Source organism: Brachycentrus maculatus, unplaced genomic scaffold, assembly GCF_059751285.1.
Source record: "Brachycentrus maculatus isolate JH-2025_06_01 unplaced genomic scaffold, ASM5975128v1 h1tg000010l, whole genome shotgun sequence".
In the NCBI taxonomy this organism is placed as follows: Eukaryota; Metazoa; Arthropoda; class Insecta; order Trichoptera; family Brachycentridae; genus Brachycentrus; species Brachycentrus maculatus.
In genome coordinates, this window is record NW_028280764.1 from 121,982 (window position 1) to 145,632 (window position 23,651).

General features: G+C 29.8%; 3 protein-coding genes across 4 annotated transcripts; 2 read left to right on the top strand and 1 right to left on the bottom strand.

The window, feature by feature from the left end:
• Positions 1-7,067: 7,067 nt before the first annotated feature.
• On the bottom strand, positions 7,068-8,086 carry LOC148313490 (transcription and mRNA export factor ENY2-like). Its single transcript, XM_088261795.1, has 2 exons — positions 7,723-8,086; positions 7,068-7,434 (listed from the first exon to the last, which is right to left on the bottom strand). The coding sequence occupies exons 1-2, from the start codon at positions 7,779-7,781 to the stop codon at positions 7,212-7,214; spliced, it is 282 nt and encodes a 93-aa protein (XP_088117921.1). The 5' UTR covers positions 7,782-8,086; the 3' UTR covers positions 7,068-7,211.
• Positions 8,087-8,964: 878 nt separating this feature from the next.
• On the top strand, positions 8,965-11,312 carry LOC148313491 (zinc finger protein 341-like). Of its 2 annotated transcripts, none has more exons than XM_088261807.1 (2): positions 8,965-9,165; positions 9,779-11,312. In XM_088261807.1, the coding sequence occupies exons 1-2, from the start codon at positions 9,153-9,155 to the stop codon at positions 11,215-11,217; spliced, it is 1,452 nt and encodes a 483-aa protein (XP_088117933.1). In that variant the 5' UTR covers positions 8,965-9,152; the 3' UTR covers positions 11,218-11,312. The 2 variants fall into 2 exon arrangements, with proteins under 2 accessions (XP_088117933.1, XP_088117944.1); XM_088261818.1 differs by lacking the exon at positions 8,965-9,165 and adding an exon at positions 9,255-9,484.
• Positions 11,313-12,142: 830 nt separating this feature from the next.
• LOC148313492 (endothelin-converting enzyme-like 1) lies at positions 12,143-23,044 on the top strand. Its single transcript, XM_088261038.1, has 12 exons — positions 12,143-12,370; positions 12,591-13,650; positions 14,370-14,474; positions 14,659-15,104; positions 15,838-15,930; positions 16,026-16,153; positions 20,484-20,850; positions 21,202-21,311; positions 21,456-21,520; positions 21,617-21,822; positions 21,912-22,052; positions 22,506-23,044. The coding sequence occupies exons 1-12, from the start codon at positions 12,212-12,214 to the stop codon at positions 22,764-22,766; spliced, it is 3,141 nt and encodes a 1,046-aa protein (XP_088117164.1). The 5' UTR covers positions 12,143-12,211; the 3' UTR covers positions 22,767-23,044.
• Positions 23,045-23,651: the final 607 nt, after the last annotated feature.

Sequence of the window (23,651 nt, forward strand, 5' to 3'; positions counted from 1 at the left end):
TTATAACGCATATCCTAACCTTTTAAATAAACAATATTCTTTACTGTGATAAATTGCATAAAAAATTGGTGATTCAATCCATCTTTAATATTGTTAGTATTCAAAAGCTGTTTTTAATCCTAATCATTTCAATCAGCTCAATTTTACTTTGATATCTCTTTTCAATGTTTTATTTTGTGAATAATTACCTAATCTTTATTATAGTATGTGGGAATATGGTTAGATATGTAATTTCCTTCTCTATATGTTATCAGTTACCAGTTTTGTCAAACAAAATAATAGTATAATATGTATAAAATTTATCGCAAATATATGTTTGACTTAACAAGAAAATGAATCCCATAGTTGGATTTTATGTTAAAACATATATTTAAAATGTCCGTAACCAGAAATGTGCCAACAGATGATAAAAGTTATTTAATAATTATTGTACATACAAAATTAATAAATATATATATATATATATATATATATATATATATTATATGTATTTAATATTAAAGTTAATAATATTTATGGGTTTCTAAGGACCTCTGTTTTATATATTTAAATATATTATTTAGTAGATGTTGCAAATTAAATTACTCAATATCCGGCCATTTATTATAAAAATATTGGAATATTTAATCACATACCTGTATTAGAATATGTATTTACAAATCAGTTAGTAATAAATTTTGACTGAATGTTTAATGTAAATTACTTAGCGTGATCACTTCAGTACTCATATATATATACTTCTGTGACTAAGACAACTACAGTGCACAGTGCCCACAGCATTCACGAGTGGCCTATACCAAGATTCAAAGTATTCAGGTTGTAATCAATTTTGGCTTAATATGTCGTTTTTTGTACTGTTTGCGTCCCATCACAGCAGAATTGGTTTGAACTGAGTCAACCATAAAACATAATTGAGTTGGGCGCATACTCTGAGTCTTGGTATGAAAAGGTCCTATCATTAAAGCTAAATATTGAATATGTAATGGTGGGGGCATTTCGTCCTAACATAATGTCGTTACATCGCTTGCGGCGAGCATCAGCTAGCATCCGAAACTATGGATAGAGCGCTTGGCTCGCTGTACTGACTATACGAATGCTCACATCGTAATCTAGTACGTCACAATGAAATGGCTCCGGTCAGTCTTCACCATTATATTAAGGAACTCACATACTCTGAATACATCTGCGTAAGCCGATGTATGTAGGCAAATATAATATATCTGCGTCTTGCTTGTGCCACTTGACGCGATAGTAACTCAAGCTATAATATTTGAAAACGAAAGAGACACATTGTAAAAATGTTTGTTTTGTATATTATTGGACATATCATCTTATTCAAAGGTCAACTTGATAATTTATTGCCAAAATTATTTTTTTTTTAACTTTTTTATTATCTGTTGTTGTAATAAATAAAAAAATATCACAAAATATGTGTTTAAAATAGTACAATGGTCAATTTCATGCCACACAGCGTGGATACCATGACAAATTTGAGGCATGGGGATTAAGTCAATTTCATAATATGAGTTAAAAGCAAAGCAAATGTTATTGTCATTGAAACAAAACTGATAAATAGGCTTACCATACGTCCCGGTTTGACCGGGATTGTCCCGGTTTCAGACACGGCTCCCGGCCAGTTTAGATTTTGTCCCGGTTTGCGCGGGCACTGTATGTTTATCTATTCAGGTGGTCCATTTCTTACATAGAATTATGGAAAGCAGTTTCGGTAATGCCGAAATTTTTACATGGATTGGACTACATCATGTACTAAAATGGGAAGTTGTTACACTCCTATACAATTTATAAGTAATTTTATAATATAAATAAATGTTAATAAAAAAAATATATCGAAATTCAGTATTCTTTCGGCATGGAAAGCATTATCGTATTTTACATTGATTTCTATGGGAAAAAATTTCGCTTAATGAGTAAGATGCTGGAACGAATTATGCTCTATATAAGAGGTTCTACTGTATGTATTTGGTTTTTTTCCTACCTGTCCCGGTTTAGAGCTTCATAATTATGGTAAGCCTACTGATAAATTATGTCATATGCACAACTGCAAATAATGAACTTGTGAATGCCAAGGGATTACTTACTGTGTAGGTAAAATAAGATACCCATTAGCAAATAGTATTATAATATTTCTTTTCATATTCCAATTTTTTTCCACCTTGGTAATGTCGAAATAATATTATTCATCAATTTTTTTTGGGACAATTCTGGCAGTAAACAATATATAAATGCGCCAAAACAACTTTATTCGCAACTGTTAATATGAATAGATTTTGTTTAGTAAAATAGATAACCTATTTGACAATGTCACAACCAATGTTTAAGTCACTTAAATTGATGGATAAAATTGAATGTCATATATTCAATTTCAATAATATTATTTCATTTTATTATGTATTGAATTTACGAGTAGTAACTTTAAGTCTGGCAGCACTATTGTTAGGCTGTGATATATGTTGGGGATATGGTATTTGTATTTATTTATGGAATAGTTATATATTTGTTTTCTCATAAGTTTCAACAGTGATCAAATGTGTTTGGTGTTTTAGTTTGCATAATTAACCCTGGATCAGATATTTGAGCATCTTTATTGTAGAGTACAGTGAAACCTCTATCTATCGTTTTTCAAGGGACCTATCGAAATAAACTATGAATGCGGGAAAACAATAAATGCGGGAAAACAATTTGTATGACATACCAGTAACTCGAGTGTACTTTTTTGCAAATTTGCACAAAAATAGTTGATTTTAGAAAAAAATACAAAAAAAACGGAAATGGGTATCATGCAAATTGACAATAAAACCAATTGATAAGTATTCAAAATGGTTTATTTAAGAAAAAAAAGACAATTGATTACTATTTTAAATTTTTAAAGTCAAAAATATCAAATTTGGAGCGTAATTCAAACGATGAATGCGATAAAATGATGATAGAGAAACGATCAATGCGATCTATTTTTGTATGAAATGAATCCGGGGTAGAAGAAATAAATGACACATCCGGGAAAACGATTATTCGAGGAACGATAGATAGGGTTTCACTGTACCTACAAATATACATATATTTTTTCCTTATTTTAAATCTTCAAAATATCACTACGCAACTTGAATTTGGTTACATCTCTTATAACTTCAGTATCCATGTAATATCATTTATGCAATATGTAAAAGCCAAATGATAACCAGAAAAAAATTGTATACATACATATATTTTAATTTTTTGTTGTTGTTGATATATCACAATTATTTTTAAACATTTAGCACAACTACCTGGGTAAATATTTGTTCTCCAGAAAAGTTCACCAAGTAATGTCATAAAATTATTCAAGAATAACTTAAATCAGTGGCTCCCAAACTTTTTTGCTAATACTAGCACTCTTGATGCCATTTACTACAACCTTAAAAAAACATCTGTGAAACTCCAAAAAATATGTCATCTTTACCACTGGTTTCAGTAGCTTGCTACCCCTCTTAAGATCTCCACACTTTGATTATTAAAAAAAAATTTCTATCTTGTATCTCATGTACTATTATGATTTTTATACTCAACATTTAAGCTAAATCTCATTTTGCAACAAAATTACTTTAGTAGCCGTTCAGTGCACTATTGTAAAAGAAAATTGTATTTTTATATATAAATCATAAAGATTGATGCAGCAACACAATTTGAGATTTAAAAGATTTAGTTAAGACATTTTTATTTAGTTTAGGCAGCAAGAAATCTCTAGATCTAAAGTGAATACTGATTTTTAACATTCCATTTTCATTTTTTCGCAGCAATTATTGTTACCTTTTTGTACCTGATGTATTAATCACTTTTCTTTTTTGAACAAAGCGGTGAATTTGAAAAACTAATTTTATTTGTTCAACGTATTTAAATGTTCCATGTTATATCCATGCAATCGAAAGATAACACAGAATGTCTAATTATTAATATCAGTGGAAAATACTTTATTAACTTAAATTATGTTATATGTCCATTATTTTAAAATTTTAGTTGTCATATTTTTTAATTAAAAATTGTGCCATTTTTCTTACTACAAAAAAATATTTTATAATTAAATAAATACATAACATTGAAAATACAAATACATTTATAAGATACGACTAAAAATAATGATATTATAATACATAGTTACTAATTGAAATTATTATTTTTATTTTATGAAATATAAAGTATTTTCCATTGCGTTAAATTATTTACAAGCTACAAACTTATCCCATAAACAAAATTGTAGCATTGGAATGGTATACAGGCACATATGATTTTCCTTTTTTTTTAAGTGTTCTTATGTAATTTAGGGGCACTGATTACAAATCTAAGTTTGGTTTTTGACTATATCTTCAGAATCAGCGCGGCTCCCACCGCGGTACTATGACATCAGTACAAACAGATTTTGTGAGGCACGAATACTAAGAACCAATCTGTTGAATCTCACAAAAGGTTAGAAGAAGAATTGACAGTTAACTAGAAATGAAACTAATAATTACAATATGAACGTTTATTTATTGTATTTTTTATAAATACATATATATATATATATATATATATATATATATATATATATTACTTGCACTAAATAAAACTGTTTCCACTGCGTTCATGTCCCCATGTAAACATATTTAACCATTTTACCCAAAACCTGATGTGATGGCCAAAAACCAAGTACGATTTGAATGATTGATTTATATAAGAATATGGTACATATATAAAAATATGGTCCTAAAGTTGATTTTGTCAGCCTGTTTAATCATTTCATGTATTTCTCTGTATTTATTGTAATATGTACATAGAATGCCACTATCATATTTATATGAGTTCAAGAAAATATGTATCTTATAATTTTTTGACACTTAACACAGAAATATATTAAATTGCTCTTTCAGAGTTAAAAATATTTATAAAACATCCTCAATTTGTTTAAATAGTCTGACATGGTGAACAAATCGGTTATATACCCATATAATGCTGGTTTTTAAACTTCTTCGGTCCAGTACCCCCTAGCACTTAGTGTTGGTTGTCATCATCCTCTTAGTGCCCTTACCATTAAAAAATGAATAAAATTTTCTACAATAAAAGTATTACTGTATTTCAAAATGAACATTATTTTTTATAAGTATACATATAAAGCAAAAATTTAGCCTTTAAGAATAATTTACAATGGATATTCGCGTTTCAAATCAAAATGATAAGATTATTATTATAACTATTGAATTATTCCTTCAAATTTTTTTTACAATATATAATCAAAGTATCAGTTTGAATCCTATGTGTGTGTGTTGAGTGCACAATGATTTTCTCTGGTTTGCCACCGCACTTTTGTATTTTGTGAACTAAGTTACATATCGCTCACTCCTTTCAACAACGTCATACATTAAAAAAAAACTTGATTTTTCAGGAGATCTTTTAAAAGTTTAAGAATATAATAAAATGTATTAAAAATAAATATCAAGCCACTTATTGAAATTTTTACTGTGCAACAGGTCTTTTAGGTAAAACCTGAAAGTTTTTTTTTCCATTTGAAAAATATTTTGTATATTTAAAAAAAATAATTAAACCATACCTTTTCTTCAAAATGCAAAAACAACGCTTTCTGCCCTGTAGCGGGTAATATTAAGTTTAAAATATGCCGCTTTTGCTGGGGTATAGTGCATTTTCTGGGCATTTTGAAAACATGCACAACTGAAAATTGTCGATTATTGAAATTTGAAGTTGTTGAAAGGAGTGAGCGATAAGTACATTTACGTTTTTGAGAGTTTGTCAGGTATTTTAATATTAAGCATGTCTGTGATTCAAATAGGCAAATTAAATATTGTATGTACATGTTATGTGATCAATGATCTGATATTTTATATTTACATGACAGCTAACTTTGCAGTATTACTTGTGACTCAAAATTTTTTTCTTATGAATTTTAAACATGTTCATATATTATTATTATGTATATTGTAATTTTATTTGAAAAAAGAAAATAGAGTATAGTATTTCATGTTGACTAAATGAGTTATTTTATTTTCCTTTTTCCAAGTAGTAAGTAACCTTACATTTTGTAATCTCATTTTATGTAAGTAAATATACTTCATTTAAAAGTGAACGATTGGGGATCTAGCATTAGTGATGAGAAGGGTATGGGTGCCTCATTGCAAAAGCGATAGCCAACTGTGGCGTACATGTAATGTAACCGTGTGATCCAAACGTGTAACGTCCGTTCTGTCAGGCTTAATAGTAAAAAATATTTTATTTTTTACCATAAGGGTCTTAAAAGTTGCAGCAGGTCTATGATAACTATATAAAAACCTTTTTTTAATATTCACTAAGCCAACTAAATAAAAATTTGTTATCACTTGGAAAAAAAACTTTATTTGGTAATTATAAATGACAGAAAAAATTAATCCAGTTTACCTTAAACAAGACATGGGTAGGCAAGAATGTTTTTTTTTTACTAAAAAACAACAGATAGAAATCGAGAAATAGAATGGATTTTTTATTTACCAAGATGTTAGGCCATCTGATCTACACTAAAAACAACATATTATTGCATAAATTTGCATCAAATTAGCAATCGTTCGCACTGTTGGGTGCAAAGGGTGCTGCACCAAAACGCCACAGTGCAAGTTAACCCTTAGCACTCTTCAATTTCTAAATAATTATAATAATCTACCAGAACTAATCTAAACTAGTTTGCAGGAAACCTTAAAAGCATATTTTACATAATGTTGGTAGAGAGTAGGAGACGCTTATAAGCGTTCTATTTGCTTACTTTTCGTAGATTGTGAGACGCCAAAAAACTTTGTACACATCGGAATTGCAGTTACTTGTGATTAGTATGCGACCCTAATTAGTACAGTAATTAGGGTCGGGGTTGATGAAAAAACTGCCCGACAACAATGTCACAACTCCAAGTGATATTTCAGCAAAACCAATAGCAAAATACATGCTAATTGATTTTGTCAATGTTTTTAAAAATCAATGTATTCACTAGAAGGATTTTCGATCACTTTGTATGGATAGGAATGGGAAAAAGTAATATTTACAATTGAAAAGACAATAAGTGCTATATATTTTCTTATTTAATAAATTAAATCAATGACATCCCTTCCAAGTACATAATATAATATACTATAATAATCCTCTGCTCGAAATACAAATAAACACATTCATACAAAATTAAAATAGAAAATGTAAATGATCATGACTTAAGTCTCTTTTTGTGATAGTAGATGGTTTTTAATTATCTGCAGCAATTCTTTCTTCACAGTGTCTGACACCAGAGAACGAGCTCTTGGAGTTACTTTGGTAACCAATGTGTCAATGCTGATGTTTCCATTGTCAGCCTCCTTCACAACATCTCTACATAGCAGCCTCACTTGGTCCCTCCAACCACATTCCAAAAGGCGACGGCGTAACAACTCTTTAAATCTGTAATATATAAGAGTTATTATAACAAATTTAGCAATATATTATTAAGGTATAATGTAAGAACGTAATGAGACAAAATAAATAAGTAAATATTGTCTAAAAATAAGAAAATAATAGCTTCTTTCATTAAATGTCGAGTTTAAATTTAGAATAATACTGTCAAGGATTAAAACGTATTTTTCGATTATTTTATTGCCGCCTTAATGGTATTGATTTTAAGTGAAAGGAACACCAATATGTATTACGTTTCCAGTTTTTCATACAAAAATACACAAAATTAATAAATACCTCTCCCTGTCTCCAGTCAAAATGATTCTTTGATTGGCGATTGTGTTTAATGCCATCATCGCAACTAATTAAAAGTGAAACAAGACTAATATTATGAATTCGCAGGAAATTTTTCAACAAAAATTCAATCTTCCTTGAGTAAGAAAATCGTTGTCGTCTCAAATGTGTGTTAATTTTATGTAAATATTGTTACTAAATGCAGCGGTAACTATTGTATCCTACAAGAGATATGAAGAAATTTAAAAAACGAAATCTGAATTATATCGACATGAGACCGCGATCCAGAATATGCTTCGCCGATCAGATAGCAAATTGACAAAACCCATACAATTTTTTTTTATATATTTTCGTTTTAAACAAATAGTCTATGGTGCGATAAAGCAAAGATATTTCAAGAAGAAAAGCGAAGTAGACTAAAATGATCGCCTTCCAAGTAGGTATGTAGTTTGGTGTTGTCTCCAATCACCAGAATAACTAGCCCAAATGACGTGTGTACTTCTATAAAGTAATCTGTAAAATGATTTAGAAAAATTAAACTTCGTTTGATTAATCAAAATAATATTTCTTGACAATCATACAATCACAAATATTGCCTTATTTTAATTTAAAAAATAATGTCTTTAGAAAATCCCTCACTTATTAACGTTTTTTTAATGCATATGTTGAGTAAATCCATAAATAATAATATTTTACAGTTCACTGTTAAAACTATTTTTTTCTTTTTAATAACCCCAATTAATTATCCCAAGGAGCTTACATTTACAAAAATATTGGAATAAATTTTTTTTTCGATAACACAAGTTTTCTACTTAAAAACTTATAATTAAAGAGCATTGATATATATTAAAATTAAATTCCAATGTCCTGATTTCACAATTATTTTAATTTAAATCTTGAAACATTATTTCTTTATTTATTTTTCAATCCTTGATACCTTTATTGTATAGTAACTAATATGCATACATCATCGACTACGTCTGATTCGTTTTGTTTTAGGTACAACGTTCGTTGGTATAGACGACAATATTTTGAATAGCATTGTGAATCTTTAGATTTAGGAAACAAAATTCCTTTAGGAAACAAAAAAAACGCTATTTTTTACGTAAGCGTATGGATCTTCTTCTTTTTTCTCTTTAAGCCTTAGCTTTGAGTTTTTTCGTCACATTTCAAAATATATTTTTGTGATCGTGTCGCTCATTCAATGCCCAAAGAAGTAACGGAACATAGTTTACATGTCAAGCTACTGTCAAAAATATTTTTCTGACTTAAATGTCAAACTTTGTGAAATTCCAAAACCTATTTTATAAAATAAAATCATTTTACCTACATATTTAATTTAAACGGTTGTCATTGGTACTATTTTATTTAAGAATAGCAAGTCATTTATTATTAATAATAAAAATAGTATATACGCCGTTTCAAAACAAGAAATGAATGTTGAAAGTGAGTCGAATACATTTATAATTTTGCTTTGTGCTCCACCTCATAAATTGCGACTGGTAAATTATTAAAGTCCTTAATAGACAATTAAATACTAGGAATTTTCGGTAGTTCTAATTCGTTTATACATGGACATAAATTTAGTTTTCTATTTGCACTGGTTTTACCAGAAAAGTCCTGGTTCTCGGACTTTCTTATATCATTTACTAGTGTGAACTCTGTCCTGGTTTTCGTTCGACGTAATCAGGATAGTTTTAGACTACAAAATAAACATTCAAATTGTTTTTCAAAATTTCAAGTGCGCCTTAGCTCTTAGCAATTGGTAATAGAGAAAACTGCTTAATTAATTCTTTACTATAGTATTTTGTTGCACTACTTCCTTCCCTCATTTTCTAATACAGTCACTCACCATAGTGTAAATCATTATTTTGATTACTATATAATTATTTTTTTGTATAAGTTGATACTTCGGATATAACTTGCTACTCATTTCATCGACGCTAGCTAGTTATTATAGTTAGAACTTAACCTGTAAAATGTTGAGGCAAAGGTTTTTGAGCAAAATATATGATTTGTACAGATTTAAATTTAATAAATTAATTTGATAAAATTTCAGATTTAAATACTCAAGAAGGTCAACAGTACGGTGAGAATGCCTTAGTTTCTCCTACTATAGTGGATGACCAAGGAGATGTTTTTCAATGTGGGAAATGCAAAGAAAGCTTCGGTACATTACTGGAGTTCTTATCTCATAAACGCGATCATATCAACTCACACTCTGGTTCTATCCCGCAATTGATGATTAACAACGAGAATGCCAAGCTGGTCAACTTCTCTCAACCGTCAAATCACATATGGATAATCACTTCGGAAGATGATATTCGGGGAGAGCAAGTTGTTTCCCATAAAAATGTTCAGTATGTGGAACAGAGTGTGGTGGAAGAACAAACATATTGCGATCCTGAGACTGTGACAACTCCGCATCTGCTCGTTGAAAATCCTCCAAAAGTACCGAATGTTCTAATGTGTTCTATTTGTCAACGGGTCTTCAAAAAGCATTTTGACTTATTCCTGCATTCAAGGTCTCATACTGGAGAAAAACCATTTCAGTGCATAGTGTGCGGAAGAACTTTTTCACATAAATCAAATTTAAAGAAACACATGTCTACCCATAGAGTTTGGCCGGATGGGTTGAGTAAAACGCTTCCTCAAAATGCTGTCGGAAGTGATCTGGGGTATAACTGCCCTTATTGTCAAAAGTGTCTCAAAACATACATTTACTTGAAAATACATCTCAAAGAGCATGGCCATCAAAAAGTATACAAATGTATACAAAGTAAATGTCTCGCCATGTTTGTAGATCTTGATTCTTTAATATCGCACATAAACATATCTCATCAATTTACTGAATATCACTGTCACGTTTGCTCTATGAAGTTAGCATCACTCGCTGAAATGTCATCACATCAGCAAACTCATCACAACACTTCTCCAAAAGTAATGCCGACCGTAAAACATACGTGCATCTATTGTAACACCGCCTTTAGAAAGCACGAGCACTTGTCTCATCACCTTTCTACAACGAGCCATGTAAACAAATGTTCTCACTGTAATAAAACATTTACAAGTGAACGATCCCTTCGACGTCATCTTAATTTACATGACGAGTCTAAAAGCATGAGATGTGACATTTGTGGATTGAGTTTCAAAATCAAAACATACTTAATATCTCATTTATTGACTCACCGTAAAGAAAAGAAGTTTTCGTGCAATATTTGCAATGTAAAATTTTCGAGGAAAGATATCCTTATGCGTCATATTAAAATACATCAACCGAATAAGAAAAAACCTTGCCCATTCAGATCTCATCTAGGTTGTACGATGGAATTTACTAGGACCGATAAGTTAAATCAGCATGTCAAAACTCACACACTCAAAATGGGTTCTAAACGAAATTCAAAATCGAATTCTATGCAGTTAAAAAACATTGATCACTCAACTATAGAGATTATTATTGTTCCATTAACTGATGCACAATGTACTGATCCAAGTTGAAATAAAAACTTACAAATTGTTATATTCCTGATTTGTGTGTTCTCTTGATTATTGTTTTTTTGTTGTAAATAATAATAAAGACTTGAGAATTTTAATTTTTTATTAACAATAATATATTACTGTATGCGTGTGTGTAAAGGTATACATATATATATATATATATATATATATATATATATATATATATATATATATATATAAATATAATATATATATATATATATATATATATATATATATATATATATATATATTTTTCTTTTTTTTTTTTTTTTTTTTCTTTCTTTCTTTTAACTCTTTATTCCAGCTTATATATATATATATATATATATATATATATATATATATATATATATATATATATATATATATATATATATATATATATATATATATATATATATATATATATATAAATATATATTATATAATATTTATATGTATATGTCTGTCTGCCTCCGTGGTGTAATGTTTAGCGTATTTAACTACCATGATGGAGGTCCCTGGTTCCCAGGGGGAAGTGAAAATAAATATTGGTGATTTTATCCTCTAATATTATAATTTCTCTATGAAGAGTAATCACCTTGCCTTCATGTAAGTAACAATCAAGATAACACTGCGTCAAATGATGCAGTGCTCGATGCACTGTTTGGTGCGGATAAGGGTTAGAAGACGGTCTTATATATATGGTAATAAGTATTGTCTTCTGAAGCATTAGTAAGTACATACCTTACTTATAAAAGTAATGGCCAAGGTACATTGAAAGATAATAAATATAATGAACCTTGTTTTTTGTACCAAAATCAAATAATGTATACACCACTTATGTGGGAAATAACAAGCTCTTATCTGATGCTGTGGTTGGAACATTTCCTGCTAACCGTTTTGAGCTGGATTTTCAATCTCTTTACTTTGAATACAATTCATTTACAGTAGTGCAACATTCCAGAACAGTTTTATAGAGGTACCTCTTAATGCGGTATCTGCAATAAAAATGTCTAAAGGAAATTACACAGTGTATACGCCCCAGAGGCGAAATTCTAAAAATGACTCTTGGAAAACGTGTACCTGTTCACTTTTGATTTTTGCTGTTATTTGTCTAATTATACTTTTGATTTCATGGCCTTTAAAAAAACACAATGGATATGATAATGTGAGTACAATCTAAATTTTCCTAGAATTATTAATTCACCACTCTCCACCAAATATATATATTTATGTGTATATATATATATATATATATATGTATATATATATATTTACATATGTAGATATATATATTTACATATGAATGTGTTTGCTAATTATCAAAGTAATTTTGAATGGGAACCTTTATTTTTATCATGCATTTCTTTGAATGATTTTCTTTATAGTATCAAAAAGAAGCTGAGACCCATTCTCATAATCGAAAAATTTCCAATGAAGAAAGGTTTGCAAAAATGATTTTGTCACCAATTCCAACTGCATTCACGGAAAATGAAAAATCTTCAACAGAAAATTCAGTAACTTTTCAAGCTAACACTGCGGGAGTACCTAACATAGGCGAGGATTCATCATCAGAGATTCCATCTGAAACGACAGATTATATATTTAAGAAATTCCATTATCATCATCAAATGGAAATAAGCACTATTGAAAATGAGGAAGAAAGGGCTGAGAAAACCATTATTCCAAAATTATCCACGTCCACATCTACATCTGAAAGCATTGATTATAAGACACCTAAAGTGTTATCTAAATTTTCATATTATACTCTATATTATCCATTTGTACCTACCGATGAATCTTCTACCATCAGTGAACATCCTACAAAATCTGGTTTTATTGACAACATTTCAGAGAAAACTGCAACTGAAATTTCTACTGATAAAATAATACTTTCAAAGAATATGGACCACAAATATTCGTCTACAGAAGCTAATACTCTGAAGGGTGATTATAGCATAACTTCAGCTGTATATTCCATAATAAAAAGCACAGATGTTTCAAGTACCCAGGTAAGCAGTGCTACCGATCATGTGTCGTCACCAACCTCAAATTACTACAGTACTTGGCAATATCGTGAGAGCAACAATAATGAGAATAATAATATGTTAACTAGTTCCGAACCTAGTATCAGTGACAATATCGTTATTATTCCGACATATTCATCCACTTCAAAAACTGTTTCCTCAACAAAATTTAATGAAGATCGAGAAGGAACTATTATTTCAGATATAAATGAAAGCAGCACTAAATCGTTTAAAAAAGATAAGGAAGAATTACCTGTTTGTGATTCTATTACATGTAAAAATATAGCAAGTAAGGCTTTAGCTTTCATTCAGCATGGTGAAGATGTTTGTAACAACTATTATAATTTCACCTGTGGCGGTATTAACAAAGAATATTTGGTCGAGAGAGATCCATCAGCCGATGTTTGGAAAAGATTGAAAAGTATGTATACACTTTGTTATAAAAAATGAGAACAATTTATGCATTATTTTACTTCCGAATAATTCCGTCCTCTATTTTCCTCCTTCCTAGTGTAGTAGTTAGCAACTGCGCTGGAAGTCCTTGGTTCGCTTCCGTAGAATATCAAATTAATAAATGATGATTTTATAGTTTCGTATTTATTTAATATCACCCTGGACCTGAAGCGCAGGACTGATCACTTTTTTTCATGTAGTTAACAATCAATATAACACTGTGTCCATCCAATGTAGTATGTATAACCTATGCAACTTATGGTGCAGATAAGAAAACAATAGTTGTATTCTTAGATAATATACATATATGTCTGATTAATTATAAGTATTTGAAAAATATGCATCTTCTTTTAGAATATGTAAAAATATAATTGTACTAGGTTACTACCATTTTGTCTTAAAATCTATTGATAGACTTGTTTCGTTCAATTAACCAATACCACACGGTATAGATATTAAGGAGCAGTGGTAATTACTTATAAAATCCAAATTGAAAATACGTAGATATTATTACAAAGTGACCCTCGAATCAATTAATAAAATTTTATTTTTTGGACAGGAAAATTATCTCATAGTTAAGAAAATAATACAAAACAAACGGTAGATTAAATCTACAGCCTTATTTCCATGTGAAAAATAATGTTTATTATCCTCTTTTCTTATTTACGAATAATAATTTATTTCCAGACACAATAATCGCAGCCGATAGAAGTACTTCGGAATATTTAGTCACTTTTAAATCATATTATTCATCGTGTATGGAGTACAATATCTTAAAAGGACTGCACCCTGGTAGGTATTTATATATCTGGTATTACAACTCATTGTCTGATAAACTTTTCGTTCCATTTTGACCTCATTTTTCGATGTCTTAATCATATAAATATATTTTTTTTTACTTTGCTTTCAATTTTCTATGACAATCTAATATAATAAACAAGGGATTATTGCTTATGTATATATTTTTTTTTTTTAGCGAAAATCATTTTAGACACCGTTGATAAATTCTACGATGAACAGGAATCTGCTCAAGTTCCCGATTTGACTAAACTGCTTACTACTTTATTGAGTAAAAATTTTGCACCACTGTTCGATGTCACGATTGACATTGATCAAGAAACGCAGAAATTGGGTATTACGGTATTGCCAACGTTTTATGACGACATTATTAAAAGTTATCAAAATAACAATGAAGATATCAACGAGTGTATTGAAAAATCAAATATTGATATGACAAACTTAAACCTTACCGAGGCATATTTTAACTGCAAGGAAAAACAGTTGAGCAGTTTAGATTATATCAAAAAATTGAATAACGCTTTACGAGATTTTGGAGCATTTCATAATAATGAAAATAAGATCAATGAAATTAAAGAAATATTAATGTCTATGGAAAATGATATTTTACGCATTCTGAAGAAGGTTTGTATTTTTTTAAATATATTTTTCTTACAGTACTTGACGTGATTGAAACGCTTAATATATACATTTAACAAACGATTAGATACAACATTTTGAGTGTGTCCAAATAATTGTTCACAAAATCTGGATTATCTCCAATTACAGGAGTTTTCATATTATTTTTTGACATCTCATCAAAGATGAAGAAGAATATGGAAGTCTGGGCATTTACGGGGCTGACGACCGTCATAGGCTGGTTTAAGTGATCACTTTACCCACTTTTTTAGATTTCTGACGAATAATAGGTATAATATATATTTTTATGGCACGATCAGGTATGCCAAATACTTGAAAGTGGTCAGGTTAGGAGTCGTAACAATCGGCGGGTATGTATGAGGAGATGCATGAACGTGGAAGAGGCGAAGAATGTTTGCAAGGACAGAGTGGTGTGGCGCTCTATTCTCTCTACCTACCCCTGTGGGGAATCGGCGTGATGGTTAGTTAGTTAATTAGTTATATATATTTTTACTATTTAATATTGTCAAACACTAGAAACCTATTCCAAAAAATGGTAAAAATAACAAACAATGACATATTGACGATGAGTGTTGAATTTAAATTCAATTTAAATAGATTTGCCGCATAAGGCTGCGTATTTGAAATACAAAATACTATATTTTCAGTATGTATTTTAACTGTAGTATTATAAGAATAACTTGTGTTTGTTCTCTTATTGTTCTGTTTTTTTTTTCAGACTATGCCACCTGTCCTAGAAAGAAATAAGATTTTAAAAGATAAAAAATCATCACACATTTCTCTTAAATCTTTGAAGAAGAGAGTGCCTCAGGTGAAATCAGAATATACTTATTACTCATTACCCTTACAATGTAGTTTTTTTTTATTACTTTACATTCAACATTTTGTATATAATACCGTTTTTAGATTGACTGGGAATACTTACTAGGAACAATTCTCGATAGACATTTGACAGAGGATGTTACAATTCAAGTTTATTTTGTTAGTCGCTTGAATGAAGCAATGGTATTCTTAGAAAAGCAACTTAGTAAAAGGTAAATATAACATGATAGTATTCAATTATAAACAATGAACTTATTTTACATAACGCATACAAAGCACAACAAATACATGTTATATATACATATAAATATACATATATATATATATATATATATAAATATATATATATATATATATATATATATATATATATATATATATATAGATATATATATATATACATATTTATATATATATATACATATGTATATATATATATATATATATATATATATATATATATATATATATATATTTATTTATAACGTGGTAATATTTTTCTTTTGTAAATTGGGTATAAATAATATGTAAAGTGGGTGTATAATAATAAAATAAACAATGTGTTGCTTTGTAATTAAAGAAACAACAATAAAAGTTTATTCATAATTAATCTTTACAATATTTTTTTTATCTATCTGATTCTGACAGTTAATAATATTATATTTTTTCTATCGGATCTCTTTTGTTTAATTCTGTGCGACGCATGTGACATCTGGTGGTAGAACTGTTTTATGTAGGTACTATTTGTAAGTACTTAATAAAATGTATAGGTAGGTACCTAGGTATTTTATTACATATATATATATATATATATATATATATATATATATATATATATATATATATATATATATATATATATATATATATATATATATATATATATATGTGTGTGTGTGTGTGTATAATCAATATATCCAATATCCAAAGTCAGTAAATCAGATTGATTAAATAGTTTTGTCGGTTTTATATTTGATTATAATAGAGTATTATCGAATTATTATTATTATGTATTTATTGTTTCGGCAATAACTTTGTGGTAAGACATGTTACAATGATTAAAGAAAACACTTGTTTTTTACCACTTGAGTTTTATTATAGACTACATGTTTCAGAAGTTAAACTTCCATCATTACAATGATTAAAGAAAACAGAGTATTATCGAGATAAAAACATAAAAGGATAAAAGCAAGCAAGCAAATATATATTTAAATCATAAATCAGTCGTTACTTTTCGTATTGAAATCTGTAAAAAAAGATTCGGATGAATACAATATAAATTAATGCTCTATACTCTGTCAAGTTTTTTGTTTTACATAAATAGCATACCATAAGAATTTCAATTTAGTCTACATTTGACCTGATGATGTCCGAAACCGGTAGTCATGAAGTAGTGTTTTTTGTGTGGTGGTATTACACAAATTGAACGATGAATGATAAGGAGAGTGTTATATTACAATACCGTAAAGTGGGTATACTTTGCACCATGGGTGATACTTTGCACCACCTTCTGTAAAGATATTGTAGAGCTGGTCATCTCTGATACATGTCATTTTTCATTCTACTTTCTATTGTTTCTGATAGATGGCACTTCAATCTACTTTTTAGTTTACAGAAGTAACAGTCGGTCGCTATTGCTTCAATGCGTTTTTCCTGTCCGAACGTAAAGAATGTTTTCTGTCTGAAAATTGTGTCCGAAAAAATCCAGTGGAATCAGTATACTGAAACTAGTTACAACAAGTGAGTGGTCTCTAAATCGTAGGTAGATAGGCCCTGTTTTTCTCAAATGCTGTATTTTTTAGTTACATTGTCAAGTTTATGTAAAAATAATATTTTTTTAAGAACGGACTTGTATTGACCACATTTGGGGTAACATTGCACCAAGTGCAAAGTATCCACAAAAGGCCATAGTTAATTAATTTGATGAAAAGTCTTAAAACGGCTAATACAACTTGACATGTTTGCTAAATATCTATAGGTTTTGTGTACTTTCTTAATTCCTGATGGTATATTTTTTTCAAAAATGTCAAGAACACACAAACAGCGGCCTTATGCCAGACGATACTGCGATTTGACACCGAAGAGAGTGGAGCAGTGTTTGGAGGACATTCGAAATGGTACAATCAGTCAAAGAAAGGCTGAAGAAATTTTCAAAATCCCCAGAAGGACGATTAACTATAAGCTCAAAGGTCAGCACACAAAACCTGTGGGAAAACCTCCGATATGTGACAAGGGCGAAGAGCAATCCTTCGTAAACTGCATAGTAGACTCATGTCTACGGTTTTCCAGTGAGTACGGTTTTCCAGTGAGTGTTTTTAACATTCGCTACATTCTAATAGCCTATTTGGATAGATTTGGCAGAAGAGTCCGAATATTAAAGAACAACGTACCAGGCTCTGAATGGATAAGATCATTTTTGCAAAGACATAAAACCTTGACTGTTGCTAAAACTAGTCAGTTGCTTAATCGGTTGCCATTAAAAGCATATGACGATGACAAGCGCCAGAGTTTTCAACAGTTTTTGGAAGAAAACAGATTCAACCCAAAGAATTCAGTCTTAAAACGCAGGAAAACGATACCGATAAAACCAGGTAAGAGCATTGCTCACGATCCAAATGTCGAAATGAACGTTGACGAGACACAAATGCTACCTGAACCAACTACATCAATGATCCCACCTTCCGCATCGAAACTTCCAGCATGTCTAGCATTAACTGATTATAGTTCACACGGAAGCTTTGAGGAAGAGGGAGAAGAACAAAAACGATGACTGAAACCAGTTATCGTATTTGTTCTTCCGTTTCATTAGGACCAGTAAAAAAGAAGGTGGGAAAATATGTCGTATTTCATTATGAAGGGGAAAATTTTCCGGGACAGATTTTGGAAATAAAGAAAGACAGAGCTGTTAAATCCATGCAGGAGAGTCTCAAATCGTGGAAGTGGCCGATGAAGGATGACTTTCTTCAATATTCTTGGAAGGATGTAGCGGGTTCCATAAAAGAACCGAAAATGCAATCCAAAAGAGGTTTCTTTACCGTCCCGGAACTTGACCATATTTAGACCTAATTTAATTTTAATTCCTATTACCTATGTAGTACGATATGTTTCAATATCCACCTTTTATTTTATATAATTTTAAACCTTCAGTATTGAAAAAAAAAACATTTTTGTTAGATTTTTCAATATTTTTTAAAAAAAATTTCTATCAAGTGTCTTATTTTTCCATAATTATACAATATTATAATCTGCATTTAGTGAACTGTGAGCCAAAACCCTTCATAAGGTCCAACAAAACTTGTAGGATAGCCTTTACTTTGCATCAATTTGGATTCTAGTACGAAAAGTGTAGAGAAAATATCATGGTGCAAAGTTGTACTTTACCCCGGGATACTTTGCACCAAAATATAAATATAAAAAAAAATACAGGCAAAATAGATAAAAATTTAAAAACGTATCAGACATGTTACAGGTATATGTGTTATTACATTGCAATAGTTGAAACCTCAGAAACAGTAAAAAACCTGATCTGAATAGACAATTTTTTGAAAAATTGCAGCATTTTGGTGCAATGTATACCCACTTTACGGTACCACAAAGTTTACAATGCTTTTAATATGCAAAATGCAATCTAATTTTACTATAAATATTTTAAGCTTACGTAAACCGTATGTCAAAGTTTGTCGAAAATATTTTTTTTTCGAAATCCCTCGTTAAAATTAATAATAACATTTTTACAAAATATACACAATCTCATTCAACATATTAAATTTGACATGGCTTAGTGTTTGTAGCTTCTATGTTGTTTAAACAAAATTATATTTAGACAAAATGTTAGTAATATTATTAGATAACCTGTACTTTTTTAACACAATATATTAGTTATTTTCCGAACTTCAAATGTCGGGAAAAATTACGTTTTCAAAAAAATAATAATTACCTTCCGGAGTGTATAGCAGATGCCCATATTATTAACTGACGCATTTAGTGGGACCAATAGGAACGTCTTTTTAATATTATTGAAAATTTATCAAAAAGAAATCATACGTATGTGATGATATAACATGTCGCCAACTTTTTTCAACAGGTGTATCTTGCTAATGATAATGACGAAATTTATGATTTTTCAGATTTTTATAAATATGAATAGAATCTAAAAAAATATTTTCGCATAAGTATATGTAGTGCATGATAAATTCAATGTCCTCCCAAGATGGAAATAACTAACTTACTAACTAACCATCACGCCTCTCCGCTGCAGGGGTAGGCAGAGAGAATAGAACGCCACACCACTCTGTCCTTGCAAATATTTTTCGCCTCTTCCACGTTCATGCATCTCCTCGTATTTGGCATACTGCTCCTTTTTCTAATTACATTCGCCTCATAAATTTGTTTTACCGTTCTTTCCTCACTCATTCGTTCTACATGTACAAACTATCTCAACACACCTTTCTTAATTTTATCGATAATGCTTGTCTCAGCTTTGCATTCCTTCCTTATTTGATGGAAATACCCTTTTATATTATATATAATATCTTTTTGCAGAAATGTTCACAATAGTATCTTAGCCATGTATGCACATAAACTGTACAGTGACTTTTTGTTGGATCAAATTCAGATCAATGACAAATCGTTGTATTGCTTAAAAAAGGCAAGTAGACTGATGCCAGATATAAGTTCCGCGCTATATCTTGAGTCGTTCAAGTCCGAAAAAGTTAATGAAATGGATAAACACGCGAGGGATATATTTGAGCAACTCACTTTCACTCTTGGTGCTGATATAGATACATGGCTTAGTAAAACTAGCGACTCATCGGTTGCGTTGAATAAAATTAAAACCCTCAAGTTACTGAGTATTGGAGAGTACATGCCTTGGAAGAATAAACAGTTTCTGCTGGATAGAGTCTATGAGGTGAGTAATATTTTTAAATAATATTACGATTATTTTAAAGATGTCTCAACAAAGACTTATTACTTTTTTGCAATGGAAATATAGATGTCTGGATATTTACATGGCTGAAGACCGACATCCTTTGTTTAATGTAATTTATTTATTTCATTAATAATAATAAAAAAAATCACAATAATTTATATTCGCTACCTTTGTGGTTTTACATTAAAATGCAGCTAAAAATGCAATTATATATTCTTAAACGTAACCGTTTTGGTTTAAACCACAAATATTATTACATAATATGTAAATGTGGTTTCGCAAAACGATTAAAAAAAACTTATATGTTTTAAAATACAAACTCTTTTTCAGGTCAATATGACTGCTGGATGTTTTATCGAAAACACGGATTTATTAGAAGTCAGATATCGGAACCAATTATATTCTTTGTATGGAAATGATCCTTTGGTACCTGAAAACATGTGAGTTTTTACCTTTAACAGTGACAAAAGATGTTATTTGACCTTAAGTCCGAATATTGACTGAAAGTATTTTACCTATTTTCCCAGTTATTTTTATTGATTGGTGTTATTTAACTTATATAATTGCCGAGTAAAATATTTCAGGTGGACGTTGCTATCTCTCCCTTACGATACAAAACCGAATAAATTGTTGGCTCTTAATTCCATAGGTGAGCGATACGACATATTTGCATGATTTATTGAAGATACAGTAATTTTTGCTCGTTTATAACATAACATTAAACAAAAATATTTATGTATTTCAGTTTTACCTTTGGGAGCTATATCTCGGAATTTGGACAACCCGGGATTTCCAAAATACGTATCAATGGCTGAATTAGGGTTTTCCCTCGCAAAACAAATATTTTCTTATTTGGAATCCTGTGGAATCAGAGTTTTGAGAAAAATCGATGGAATGCAGCTTGAAAATGTTTTCATTGATGTTGGAAAAGAAAGGTCTATGATGATAAATGTTAGTCTACATAACAATTTGCCTATTTATTTATACTATTTACCTACTATTTATTTTATTATGATTCTATTTTTTTCGTTTACTCGTAGTTAAACCCAGGTGATTTGATTATGGAGATCATAACTGATGTAGCAGGAGCAAAATTGGCTTACACGGCGTATAACAAACTTCCTCGTGACATTTTATCGACTGATTTACCGTTAATATGGGTTAATCAAACGTCTGAAAAGGTATGTTGTTTCGTGTAAAGTAAAAATCAATATATTATTTACGTGCACACTCGATACACCAACAATTAATTAATTTTTTAAAGATAAATATGTGTATTTTTTATTACTTGTTTTATCATACACTGTATTATTCACCGTACAGATGATGTATCAATGTATATTATCGGTGTTTCAATTGAAACAAAGCATCTATCGTTTTTTTATTAGTTATATTTCTTTTATTTTAGTATTATTTTATTTTTATTTATCTATTGTCATAATTTTGGTAGATATGGAATTTTGACTGACGGTAGCCATCAATCACGATATTGTAAGCTCTGGAATGCTCAAACTTCCATCTCCTTTCGTAATCATAAAAACGATAGATTCGTCTCAGTTTAATATAAGTATGTAAGTATTTGTGTTCACATTTCAAATGGTTAGAACAAAACATTCATAAGTTCTCTTTTTCAGATATTCTTTATGCTTCTCGCGCAACAATTTTGTTCCAAAAAATCCATCTTGGAAGACCAGACAGGACTATACGAAGGGACGCAACTACCTCCTATGTTTTCGATGAATAGTATTGCAGTTAATTTAGACGAATTCACTGAAGCTCACCATTGTTCAGCGAATTTCAGCATGACAGGAGGAGTGAAGGTTCCAATGGCTTTGGTCGAATCCTCAACAGAGGCTGTTTATGCTTTAGATAACAGTAATACCTCGTATGATTGATGAAATTACTAAACGCAGAATGTATTGTTAACAATAAACGTGTTTTTGTAAAAATAAATTGTCATTTTATATTTTTAAAACAGATTTCATTCTGATATAATTTTCCTTTTTAAATTAATATAAGTACATTATGAAAAAGTTTTTAAAAACTTGTGTTTCATTACTTTAAGAAATCTTGAATTCCTAAATAAGGTATATTATTTATGTAATATTTTTATTGGTAGAATCGCTTTAACTTTGTAAAAATAAAATTTGTTCGAATAAATAATTATTAAAAATGACTTTTTTATATTCGTAAATTTACAATATTAACACATAATACGCATCAAGCTGTAAATAATAATTTTTTAAAAATACCTTCTTATAGAATTATGTCGAGGGTAAAAGTTTAAATGTTTTTTCTAGTTATTATTTTCTATTTCAATTAGCACCCAAGAATAAATTATTGCATATTTCTTTACATATAATTTTTGTTTATTTTTTGTAAAATCAAAGCTGAAAATATTTTGTCAGAGGATCTTGGTAAACGTGCATTTTTTAGTACCTACTCGTATATAGGTGATGTCAACAGCAAATCGATAACGGGATCCTTCAGCCCAGTAAGTGAGTGACCCGACTCGACCGATCGCAGCTCGCGACACCCTTAGTACAGATAAAGCAGACCGCTCACGGAACTTGCGAGTATTATGTAGGTACTGCATCTCGACTGAACTTGAGGACTTCCTTAATTAGCGATGAAACCCTATAGATAACCTGTGTGATTTTTCTACGCGTTTGTATATTTTATGGCTGAAATTGACATACACAGTGAAATCTACTAAATGTTTCTTCATTTATTTCATTACAAATATGTAATAATAAAAAATAATAATTGTCCGCCTCCGT

What these genes read in the sequence shown, in the direction of transcription:
- LOC148313490 (XM_088261795.1), bottom strand. Translation starts at nt 7,781, where the DNA reads ATGATGGCATTAAACACAATCGCCAATCAAAGAATCATTTTGACTGGA. An exon ending in TTGACTGGAGACAGGGAGAG is followed by an intron (nt 7,435 to 7,722) that starts GTATTTATTAAT and finishes TATATATTACAG; the next exon opens with ATTTAAAGAGTTGTTACGCC.
- LOC148313492 (XM_088261038.1), top strand. Translation starts at nt 12,212, where the DNA reads ATGTCTAAAGGAAATTACACAGTGTATACGCCCCAGAGGCGAAATTCT. An exon ending in AACACAATGGATATGATAAT is followed by an intron (nt 12,371 to 12,590) that starts GTGAGTACAATC and finishes TTTTCTTTATAG; the next exon opens with TATCAAAAAGAAGCTGAGAC. An exon ending in CCTTTGGTACCTGAAAACAT is followed by an intron (nt 21,312 to 21,455) that starts GTGAGTTTTTAC and finishes AAAATATTTCAG; the next exon opens with GTGGACGTTGCTATCTCTCC.